This window comes from Triticum urartu, chromosome 2 (genome assembly GCF_003073215.2).
Source record: "Triticum urartu cultivar G1812 chromosome 2, Tu2.1, whole genome shotgun sequence".
Lineage (NCBI taxonomy): Eukaryota > Viridiplantae > Streptophyta > Magnoliopsida > Poales > Poaceae > Triticum > Triticum urartu.
The window spans coordinates 647,457,968-647,470,314 of NC_053023.1; the positions used below are offsets into that span (position 1 = coordinate 647,457,968).

Here is a 12,347-nt window from a genome sequence, read left to right on the forward strand (position 1 = left end):
TAATATAAAAAAAATCAAAATTGAAATAGATTAAAAATATTTCCGAATGTACCTATGTTTCCTCAACTAGTGCTTGGCTGCAACTACTTGTGCAATACCGCATGTGTCTAGTGCAAGCTTTGCGGAATTGTCAACTATCAGCTGTGGTCTGATCCTTGCAGAATGCACTAAGCTTATTTTGGAGTCTGACTGTACGACTGCTTTGGAGGCTATATCGGACCCAAACACATACATGTGAATTGATGTTTCAATAGTAGTAGAATGCTCTCTTATGGCCATGGAATTTAAAAGCATCAGTTTTACTCATTGTAGCAGAGAATGGTAGCGGATGGCTTAGCAAAGCATAGCTTTAGTCTTAGCAAGTCTGAAACTTGGGACGTTGTCCCGGACTTTAATGGATAAAGTTTTAATGCTAAAAGAAATGTTTCCTCAACTAGCGAGCGGTTTTCTGCGGGTCAAAGCCACCTTCCGCCAGGGGTTAGTCTCCGGGTCGGTCCGGAAGAGTCGAGAAACTCGAGATACCTTGCCGGCTGCCGCAGCCTGCCCCCGTCGTCTTTCTTCCGTGCGCCGAAACAGGGTCCACCCAAGAGCGAGAGGGGGACAAGGCAGAAATCTCGAGAGAGAAACGCATCGCGATGTCGGCGGAGACGGAGACGAGCGCCGCCGCGCCGGCGCCCGCGCCCATGCGGTGCCAGCGCATAGGCTGCGACGCCATGTTCACCGACGACGACACCCCCGACGGCTCCTGCCACTACCACCCCTCCGTAAGCTCCCTCTTCCCCATCCCCTCGCTCGAAAAAATTGCATCGTCTCGCTCCTTCGAGCCCCTGTAGATCATGGAGGTGGAAGCCTTCCTTGTAGCCCCCAAGCTCGCTTCTCGGATCTCGCTTTGGTACTCGTATGCTGTTAGGATCTGGGTGTAGTCGGGTGTCGAAGGTGTAGATCCTCTACGCCCACGGATGGCACTAATCGGGATAGCTGCTGTGTCGCAGAAATTGTAATCTACCCAAATCTTGGAGACAGTCAACTAAGCATGTACTCTTATTATGTTGTTGGCATCAACATTGAATCGACCCATATGGTGGTAAATTGGTAGCATGTTCAAGCTAATCGCATTATTCAGTCAGCGAGAAGCGGCGGTTGATTGCATTGACGAAATAGGCTACAAGTAAATGCAGGCGCACTTTTGGGGAACATTGTTTTGTGGCTTGCAGACAGACCTGGAAGTTCCCTGTTGACGACCATGTTATATTATGTTTTTTTAGAGTTTGGTCACCTGCTCATTTATTTTAGCCTTTTAGGACATATAAAAACTTGGCACCCTAAACAAAACAAAAATGGGAAGGGGTGAAGGGACCTGTGCTTGGTTTGATGTTATGATTGAAGTGTGATCTTGCATTTATGTTCTACTCCCTCCGGTCCTTTTTAGTTTGCATATAAGATTTGTCCGAAGTCAAAGTATCTTTACTTTGACCAAACTTATAGAAAACAGTATCAACATTAACAATACCAAATCAATAATGTTAGATTCATTATGAAATGTAGTTTCAGGGCTCATTCGGTTTGGAGGAAATCAAAACGTAGGAATTAGGAGTAGTATAGGAATATGATAGGATGGCACTTGCCATCCTAAGGAATTGACTTGCCTCGTTCCTACGCGTAAAATGAGCTTTGAGTGGATGTGTAGTTTCCTCCAAAAACACGGGAAATGAGTAGTATTCCTACGAAATTCCTGCACGCATTTCCTACAAACCGAATGCATACATAGGAAATTTTCCTCTGGAATCCTTATTCCTATGTTTTTCCTACGAAAATCCTCCAAACCGAATGAGGCCTCATAGTATATATAGTTGGTACTGTACATGTTTATATTTTTTAATATAAATTTGGTCAAACTTGGTTGAGTTTGACTTGACAGAAATCTAATACGCGGGGTAAAAAGGACCGGAGGGAGTACAAAGCAATCTGCTAGGAAAGAGTGAATTCCAGAAAGCTACAAGTTTAATATAGGATCTATCACTAAGCTACAGATTGAAGAACAGATATTACAACTACAGATTCGAGCAAACACCATGTAGTTTTGTGGTGTAATTGCCAAATTGGTCACTAAATCTGCAGTTACTTGAAGTTGGTCAAATCTGTAGCTTTATTATACAGATGGTCCATAAATCTGTGTGTGAAGTTTCTTTAAATACGTAATTTTGAACATGTAGTTTTGCTAAATTTACTGCAGGAAAATAGCAATTTAAACACTTATTTCACTGTTACTCTAGTTATTCTGCAATGTTTGATACCAATGCATTAAGTAACTGCTGCCAAGGAAGCTTTAAGTAATTCTCCTTTTGAAGTTGGTCAAATCTTTAGTTGTATTATACAATGGGTCCATACATCTGCGTGTGAAGTTTATTTAAATTCGTAATTTCGTGATAGTTTCTACACTGAACATGTAGTTGTACGAAATTTACTCCAGGAAAAAATAGCTATTTAAACACCTATTTCACTGATGCAGATGTTTGATACCAATACAAGAAGTAACTGGCACTAAGGAATCTTCATATAATTCTGTTTTTGTCTTTTCAAAAAATACGAGAACTGCTCAACAATAAGCACTACTCTGTAGGCAATCCCAAATTCGATTGTGATATTCACCAGTTGAACTACTGTATTTGATCTTAAACATTTTTGAAAGTACACTAATAAGGCGCGTTCAGGATACCAGTTATAGATCTGAGATTGAATAGTTACATATTGGAAAAATAAGTTATGAATCAATTAGGACATGATAATAACTTAGCATGCATTTCTATCTTTCTGACCAGGGAAAATCCTTTCCTTTTTGTTTTTGTGAAGTGTTTCAGAAAATTACAAATTTACAGCATCCATTTCCATATTTTTAGCTATTAACAGCTCTCCCCCTTTTTTGTTTTGTTGCAGGGAGTAAGTTCGTTTGCTACACTTGTGGGATTATTTCTGTTTTTGATAAACCATAGGTTCTTTAATATATTATTTTCAGCCTATGTTTCATGATGGCATGAAAGAGTGGAGCTGTTGCAAGCAAAGAAGCCATGATTTTAGCTTATTTTTGGCTATTCCTGGGTATGGATCCTCTCTCCTCCCATGACAGGCAGTGGCAGAATAGTTACGTATTTCTTGTTATGCATGGTGTCATAGATACAAATTATGTTTGCAGATAATCTAAATTATTAGCGAGTCCAGCTCTCTATGCATTGCAATTAGAAAGTTAGATTTGCACCACCTATGTCTGATTTGTGATGGAACAGATGGGCGTTGGAGATTTCTTTGGTCACCGATTAGGGATTAGCACTATGATCAACCATTCTCATTTCCTTCTTCATTTATTGCCTAGGACTCAGACTTGTCTAATTTATAGCTTGATTGAACGTGGGGGGTCACTTGTCAACATACCTTTTTAAATCCACGTCGTTTGTTTCTGTAAGGTACTACTACTTGTCTGATAAGGAGAACCCTGTATGCATTTATTTGGATTCACTCGAAGTCTAGTACAGTTTTCTTCTTGATGTCATGTTATAATTGGTCTTTGGCAAGTACTGTAATTTAACTTGTTTGGCCCAGTCAATACCATTGCGCTACAGCGCTACATGGCCGAATAAACATATGCTTGCAGTTCAGAGTTTAGACTGAACAGGTTCTCAGTTATCTTGTTGGTTCATTTTACTGAGTAAGCGCAGCATAATGTACAGAAGATATTTGTATGTTAGTGCTTTGGCTACTTCACCATCCTCTATTAGATCAGCTTGAATTGGCTAAAGAAAGTTATTCCACTTTTCAGGGAGCTCCAGTGATATGGCTCCAATTTGCTGGCAAATAAACCTGAAAACGATGCCTTATGTCTTGGTTCTTACAGTACTATTTTTGTAATTCAATGTTCCAGCTTTAACCATTGCCTTCTCTCATTCTAGACCAGACCGTCCTTGCTTTAAATATCAACACCCATGACCTGTTATATTTGGGTAAACTAGACATAACTGACCGCATTCTCTACCGTGGTGTAGATGCGCCACAGGGAAGCATACAACTGAGAAACCAGTCACAAAAGCTGTTTCTCTTAACTCAAAGGCAACCCCACCAAAGTTAGCTCCAATCCAGTCTTCTAAGCAGGGTGTGGAAACCGAGGCCTGCTCCAGGTGCCGTCAGGGTTTCTTTTGCTCCGACCATGGTGAGTTTGTGTCTTTGAACTCTTTGCTTCAATGTGACAATGCATAACTTCAAAAAATTGGTTGATGTTTTCTCTTTGTTGAAAAATTTAGTGTATGAACCATTCATCAATGTATTTTTAGGATCACAGCCGAAGGCACAAAAACCAGTTGCTGTAAATGGTACAAATACGGAACCTGTCGAAAAATGCTCAGTTCCACAGCCCAGGAAAAAAGTTGTTAATATAAATGAGCCTAGGGTTTGTAAGAATAAAGGATGTGGTAAAACCTACAAGGAGAAGGATAACCATGATGCTGCATGTGAATACCATCCAGGTCCTGCGGTTTTCCATGACAGGAATAGAGGGGTACGTATTTTCTCTCTAATTAAATTTGTGTTCATTTATGTGCACCCTGATTCTTACCTCCATGTATTTTCTCTTTGCAGTGGAAGTGTTGCGATGTCCACGTCAAGGAGTTTGACGAATTTATGGAGATACCTCCGTGCACAAAGGGGTGGCACAATGCCGATGCTGTGTGAGTTCACACCATGACTCTTGCATTAAGAGTTATTTGTTGCAGTATCTCCTCGTGCATAAGGTTGGCATCTTGCCGCAATTTCTGGAGAACTGTGCTTGGAAGTGTGACCTGATATTCAAGAATGGGCCTGCTTGAGTGTGCTCTGATTAACTACCGTCGAAATCTCATGTGATGTTTCATGTAATCTGGAATCGGAACTTGAAACCATATGTGGACATTTAGTAATTTAACTACGCCATGTTGAAGTTAAATGTGCTGCTGCTTGAGTGAGCTCTGAGTAATTTCCTCGAAAATCTAAATCTCATGTGATGTTTCACATAATCTGGAATTGGTACTTGAAACCATATGTGGACGCTCAATCTAGTAGTTGAACTATGCCATTTTGAAGTTAAATGTGCTGCTGCTAGAAGCAGTTGTGCTGTGTTGTTGCTTCTTGGTTTTGGGTGGGGGCAGAGCTTGCACCATGCTATTTCCCTTCCCAGTCTGTTGTATTGCTTGTCCGTGTTTGGAACCGGAAACAATAGTACTGAACTAATTCAGTGCTATTTTTTTTTGAAACTAGGCAAAAGATTTGCCATTTTCATTGATTAAGAGAGAAATTTTAGAGGTTAAGGCCAAAGGCCGAATTACAACAATCACTCTCGCAGCATTATGTTATTCAAATGCCTTGCTCCCGCAATGCTCCAAAGTGAGGTCTCCTCTTTAATCCTAGCAATGACGACTTCCATCGAACTTGCATTTAGGAGGCACCCAAATCTTCCAAATGGTCGGAATCATGGCCGTGTCAGTATGGCCATAGAACTGCGCCTTATAGGCCGACGCCGCCGAGTAGTGGCCGTTAGTAGTGAACTTCCAAGTGATAGTGTCCGGCGTGTTGACGTCAAGGTGGACATGTGAGACCCTCTCCCAAAGGGAGACAAACTCAGAGAGGTGTTGAACTGTGATGTCTTGAAGAATGTCCACCTGGGAAGTCCAGAAGTTATCGTGCAGAGCCAACCTAACCGAGCAATTCTTCTTCTTCGACAAGTCATAGATTTTGGGAGCTATGTCCTTGGGCCTAATCCCATCAAGCCAAGGAGACTCCCAAAACTTGGCACGCGCTCCATCCCCAACTTGGACCTTGGTAGCCCCGGCAAAGATATCTCCGTCATTGTCATCACAAGGGGTTCCCAAGCCAACCCATGGCTTATCTGGGTGAAGCCACTCGTCCCACAGCCACCGAAGGCGAAGGGTAGTGGCAAATTTGTCAAGGTTTAGGATTCCAAGACCTCCATGCATCTTGGACTTGCACACTTACTCCCAATTTATCTTGCATTTTCCACCAATGACCTTATCACAACCTGCCCAAAGGAAAGCACATCTGAGGGCATCAATTTTCTTCTTGACCTCCACCGGTAAATCTAACGCCGTCATGTAGTAGACCGCAATTGCTGTGAGGACCGACTTTACCAAGACAGCGCGACCCGCTGAGGCAACATGCCTCCCCACCCAAGGAGTGAGTTGGCCCGCAACCTTGTCCTCAAGGGGCTGGTAGTGAATTCTCTTCAGTCTCTTGACAGACAAAGGCAACCCAAGGTATTTCATCGGAAAGGAGCATCGCATGGCCGGGAAGGATTGGAGGATATCCGGGAGATCCACATTTTCGCAATGGATTGGGGCAACAAAGCTTTTGGAACAGTTTGTGACCAGACCGGTGACTTCCCCAAAGTGCTTGAGAGTGTTGGCGAGAAACTGGACGTCCTCCTTAATAGGCGCAAGAAAAACAACGGCGTCATCCGTGTAAAGCGAAGCACGGATAGGCATAGCATTTCCACCTAGCGGATGAGGATTTCCCTAAGTTGTGCTCTTCGCAAGGATATGGTGCAGCGGGTCGATGGCAAGCACAAATAACAAGGGTGATAGAGGGTCCCCTTGCCTTAACCCACGGCCAAGCTTGATGGGGTCGCCGGACACGCCATTGAGAAGAACACGCGACGAAGCCGAGGTCAATAGTGTGGAAACCCAACCTCTGAAGCGGGGCGGGAAACCAAGGTGTCGAAGCAGGTCGAGGAGGAAGTCCCACCGCATCGAGTCGAAGGATTTTTTGATGTCAAGTTTGAAGAGCAATGCCGGGGTTTTCCTACGGTGGAAGCATCTCGCGAGGTTGCGCACATACATGAAGTTGTCGTGGATGCATCTTCTTTTAATGAACGCACTTTAGGCGTGCGAGACAAGATCATTCATGTGCGGGGCAAGCCGGTTGGACATCATCTTGGCAATTAACTTAGCGATGACATGGATAAGACTGATGGGTCGGAAGTCGGCGATGTCCTGGGCACCCTCCTTCTTCGGAATGGGAGCAATGTCGGCGGAGTTCAACCAATGAAAGTGAGCAGCATGGAGATCAGAGAAATGGTTGATGGCAAGCATGATATCTGGCTTGATGGTGTCCCAACATGCCTTGAGAAAGGTACATGTGAATCCATCAGGACCCGGTGCCTTGTCGCTTGGCATGGAAAACACAACTCTCTTTGCTTCCTCTTCGATGAAGGCCTCTCCCAACTCATGAAGGTCACAATTCGGCGTAGGAATGCTCCCCAATTGATGCTGATGTCACTTGAAGGGCATTTTTTTGCAATGTTCTTGAAGTGGTTGTGGATAATTTTTTCTTGTGCTCATGCTCAGTGACCCAACCGTTGTTGTGCTTGAGGCGATGAATGAATTTTTTTCTCCTTATATGGTTGACACGCAGATGGAAGTAACGAGTGTTGGCATCTCCTTCCTTGAGGTTAGTGATTCTGGAATTTTGACGCTTCCTAGCCTTCTCCACGGCTAAGCTAATAATCTTTCTCTTAATCCTTTTGCGGATGTCACTTTCTTCAGGACTGAGAGATCTCTCCTCTTGCGCTAAGTCAAAGTGGAGGACGACTTCAAGGGCCATGTGGAGCTAGACCTTGGAGTTGGCAAAAAGGGTGTTGCTCCATTTGCGCAATTTCTGGCTTGTCTTCTTGAGCTTGTGGATGAGCCTTTGGTAGGGCTCGTCATGCCTTGATTCCTCACTCCAAGCGTCGCTCACCACCTTATGGAAGCATGGCATTTTGATCCAGTAGTTTTCGAAGCGGAAGGACTTTGGTCTCCTGGGCCCATCATCGTTAGCAAGTAAAAGAGGGCAGTGGTCGGATAGCGACGATGAGAGGGCATGAAGAATGTGAGTAGAGAAATTGACGTCCCAATCTTCATTGCAAAAGAAACTGTCAAGCTTGCTCAAAGTCGGATCATTTTGTTCATTACTCCAAGTGAATCTTCTATTTTGAAGGTGAATCTCCTTGAGCTAGCAATCGTTTAAGGTGTTTCGGAAACGCACGAGCCGGCTTCGGTCCACATTCGTACGATTCTTGTCTCTAGCCCAGTATATTTGATTAAAGTCTCCGTTGACCAGCCATTTGGTCCCCGAGGCTGGCTTTTGCGAGGTGAGTTCCTGGAAGAAAGCCTCCTTATGGTTGCTGCGAGTGGGGCCATAGACTGTAGTTAGCTTGAAAGTTTTGTTATCAGTGGAGTTGTTGAGATTCACAGTCGCGGAGAGGAAGTAAGCCCTAGTTTGTACATTGGTGACGGTAACGGCTTCATTGTCCCATAATAACAGGATGCCACCTTTAGTGCCATCAGCCGGTCTTTGAGCAAAGCTTTTGAGGTGTAGCGACCCGACCTCAAATGGTCAAGTCTCTGTGCTTCAGTGTCATCCCTGGATCGCTAATGCTGACACACATAATACTCAAAGGATTTATAACAGAGTAGCAATCACACACTTATTACATCGAATGTCTCAAAAGAGAACTTATTACAATAAATATGGCTTAGGGCCATCTAATAAGAAAACAACGGAAGGCTTGGAAGATAAAGTGAGTCCATCAACTCCAACGGCATAGCTGAGCTGCACGACAACGACCTAACGAATCTTACTCCTCGTCTGAAAAGTCTGCAACATAATACGTTGCAGCCCGAAAACGGGTCAACACATGGAATATGCTGGCAATATAACACAGTAGAGCAAGAACAGAATAATGCTATCACTACATGCATATTTGGCTGGTGGAAAGCGGTTATAGTTTTTGTGAAAAGCCAATTTTTTCCTACAACAAAGGAATAAATTTTATTTAACTATCATGGTAGTTGAAACATCATTGAGAAGGTTCCTCCAACTCAATCCCAATTAAAGTAATAATCAACCCAACAATATTAATTAATAGTGATGAGATACTTAGGATACTCCAAGTACTAGATACTCAAGATTTGTCCATAACTGGGTGAAGGAAATATGCCCTAGAGGCAATAATAAAGCTATTATTTATTTCCTTATATCATGATAAATGTTTATTATTCATGCTAGAATTGTATTAACCGGAAACATAATACATGTGTGAATACATAGACAAACAGAGTGTCACTAGTATGCCTCTACTTGACTAGCTCATTGATCAAAGATGGTTATGTTTCCTAACCATAGACATGAGTTGTCATTTGATTAACGGGATCACATCATTAGGAGAATGATGTGATTGACTTGACCCATTCCGTTAGCATAGCACTTGATCGTTTAGTTTGTTGCTATTGCTTTCTTCATGACTTATACATGTTCCTATGACTATGAGATTATGCAACTCCTGTTTACCGGAGGAACACTTTGTGTGCCACCAAATGTTACAACGTAACTGGGTGATTATAAAGGTGCTCTACAGGTGTCTCCGAAGGTACTTGTTGGGTTGGCGTATTTCGAGATTAGGATTTGTCACTCCGATTGTCAGAGAGGTATCTCTGGGCCCTCTCGATAATGCACATCACTTAAGCCTTGCAAGCATTGCAACTAATGAGTTAGTTGCAGGATGATGTATTACGGAACGAGTAAAGAGACTTGCCGGTAACGAGATTGAACTAGGTATTGAGATACCGACGATCGAATCTCGGGCAAATAACATACCGATGACAAAGGGAACAAACGTATGTTGTTATGCGGTCTGACCGATAAAGATCTTCGTAGAATATGTAGGAGCCAATATGAGCATCCAGGTTCCGCTATTGGTTATTGACCGGAGACGTGTCTCGGTCATGTCTACATTGTTCTCAAACCCATAGGGTCCGCACGCTTAACGTTACGATGACAATTTCATTATGAGTTTATGTATTTTGATGTACTGAAGGTTGTTCGGAGTCCCAGATGTGATCACGGACTTGACGAGGAGTCTCGAAATGGTCGAGACATAAAGATTGATATATTGGACGACTATATTTGGACACCAGAAAGGTTCCGGGTGAGATTGGGACAATATCGGATCACCGGGAGGTTATCGGAACCCCCCGGGAGGTATATGGGCCTTATTGGGCCTTAGTGGAAAGGAGGGGAAAGGAGCAAGGGAGGGGGCGCCTCCCCAAGCCCAATCCGAATTGGGAGGGGGCCGGCCCCCCCTTTCCTTCCTCCCTCCTTCCTCTTCCTTCCCTCTCCTACTCCTAATAGGAAAAAGGGGAGTCCTACTCCTTGTGGGAGTTGGACTCCCCCTTAGGGCGTGCCACCCTCCTTGGCCGGCCTCCTCCTCCACTCCTTTATATACGGGGGCAGGGGGCACCGCATAGACATAACAATTGATCATTGATCTCTTATCCGTGTGCGGTGCCCCCCTCCACCATAATCCTCGATAATATTGTAGCGGTGCTTAGGCGAAGCCCTGCGACGGTAGAACATCAAGATCGTCACCACGCCGTCATGTTGATGGAACTCATCCCCGACACTTTGCTGGATCGGAGTCCGGGGATCGTCATCGAGCTGAACGTGTGCTAGAACTCGGAGGTGCCGTAGTTTCGGTGCTTGATCAGTCGGGCCGTGAAGACGTACGACTACATCAACCGCGTTGTGCTAACGCTTCCGCTTCTGGTCTACGAGGGTACGTAGACAACACTCTTCCCTCTCGTTGCTATTCATCGCCATGATCTTGCGTGTGCGTAGGAATTTTTTTAAAATTACTACGTTTCCCAACAGTGGCATCCGAGCCTAGGTTTTATGCGTTGATGTTATGCACGAGTAGAACACAAGTGAGTTGTGGGCGATATAAGTCATACTTCTTACCAGCATGTCATACTTTGGTTCGGCAGTATTGTTGGATGAAGCGGCCCGGACCGACATTACGCGTACGCTTACGCGAGACTGGTTCTACCGACGTGCTTTGCACACAGGGGGCTGGCGGGTGTCAGTTTCTCCAACTTTAGTTGAACCAAGTGTGGCTACGCCCGGTCCTTGCGAAGGTTAAAATAGCACCAACTTGACAAACTATCGTTGTGGTTTTGATGCGTAGGTAAGAACGCTTCTTGCTAAGCCCGTAGCAGCCACGTAAAACTTGCAACAACAAAGTAGAGGACGTCTAACTTGTTTTTGCAGGGCATGTTGTGATCTGATATGGTCAAGACATGATGCTAAATTTTATTGTATGAGATGATCATGTTTTTTAACCGAGTTATCGGCAACTGGCAGGAGCCATATGGTTGTCGCTTTATTGTATGCAATGCAATCGCGCTGTAATGCTTTACTTTATCACTAAGCGGTAGCGATAGTCGTGGAAGCATAAGATTGGCAAGACGACAACGATGCTACAATGGAGATCAAGGTGTCGCGCCGGTGATGATGGTGATCATGACGATGCTTCGGAGATGGAGATCACAAGCACGAGATGATGATGGCCATATCATATCACTTATATTGATTGCATGTGATGTTTATCTTTTATGCATCTTATCTTGCTTTGATTGACAGTAGCATTATAAGATGATCTCTCACTAAATTTCAAGATAAAAGTGTTCTCCCTGAGTATGCACCGTTGCCAAAGTTCGTCGTGCCCAGACACCACGTGATGATCGGGTGTGATAAGCTCTACGTCCATCTACAACAGGTGCAAGCCAGTTTTGCACACGCAGAATACTCAGGTTAAACTTGACGAGCCTAGCATATACAGATATGGCCTCGGAACACTGAGACCGAAAGGTCGAGCATGAATCATATAGTAGATATGATCAACATAGTGATGTTCACCATTGAAAACTACTCCATTTCACGTGATGATCGGTTATGGTTTAGTTGATTTGGATCACGTGATCACTTAGAAGATTAGAGGGATGTCTTTCTAAGTGGGAGTTCTTAAGTAATATGATTAATTGAACTTTAATTTATCATGAACTTAGTCCTGGTAGTATTAGCATATGTATGTTGTAGATCAATAGCTCGCGTTTAGCTCCCCTGTTTTATTTTTGATATGTTCCTAGAGAAAACTAAGTTGAAAGATGTTAGTAGCAATGATGCGGATTGGATCCGTGATCTGAGGTTTATCCTCATTGCTGCTCAGAAGAATTATGTCTTTGATGCACCGCTAGGTGACAAACCTATTGCAGGAGCAGATGCAGATGTTATGAACATTTGGCTAGCTCAATATGATGACTACTTGATAGTTTAGTGCACCATGCTTAAACGGCTTAGAATCGGGACTTCAAAGACGTTTTGAACGTCATGGATCATATGAGATGTTCCAGGAGTTGAAGTTAATATTTCAAGCAAATACCCGAGTTGAGAGATATGAAGTCTCCAACAAGTTCTATAGCTAAAAGATGGAGGAGAAT

General features: G+C 43.7%; 1 protein-coding gene across 2 annotated transcripts; it reads left to right on the plus strand.

Annotated features, from left to right (window-relative positions):
* Positions 1 to 477: 477 nt before the first annotated feature.
* On the plus strand, positions 478 to 4,966 carry LOC125539423 (cysteine and histidine-rich domain-containing protein RAR1). Of its 2 annotated transcripts, XM_048702867.1 has the most exons (6): positions 478 to 764; positions 1,951 to 1,953; positions 3,014 to 3,096; positions 4,035 to 4,198; positions 4,320 to 4,543; positions 4,624 to 4,966. In XM_048702867.1, the coding sequence occupies exons 1-6, from the start codon at positions 636 to 638 to the stop codon at positions 4,714 to 4,716; spliced, it is 696 nt and encodes a 231-aa protein (XP_048558824.1). In that variant the 5' UTR covers positions 478 to 635; the 3' UTR covers positions 4,717 to 4,966. The 2 variants fall into 2 exon arrangements, with proteins under 2 accessions (XP_048558824.1, XP_048558825.1); XM_048702868.1 differs by lacking the exon at positions 1,951 to 1,953 and having other exon boundaries at positions 627 to 764; positions 2,935 to 3,096.
* The last annotated feature ends 7,381 nt before the right edge of the window (positions 4,967 to 12,347 follow it).

What these genes read in the sequence shown, in the direction of transcription:
- LOC125539423 (XM_048702867.1), top strand. Translation starts at nt 636, where the DNA reads ATGTCGGCGGAGACGGAGACGAGCGCCGCCGCGCCGGCGCCCGCGCCC. An exon ending in TTATTTTTGGCTATTCCTGG is followed by an intron (nt 3,097 to 4,034) that starts GTATGGATCCTC and finishes ACCGTGGTGTAG; the next exon opens with ATGCGCCACAGGGAAGCATA. An exon ending in TTTCTTTTGCTCCGACCATG is followed by an intron (nt 4,199 to 4,319) that starts GTGAGTTTGTGT and finishes ATGTATTTTTAG; the next exon opens with GATCACAGCCGAAGGCACAA.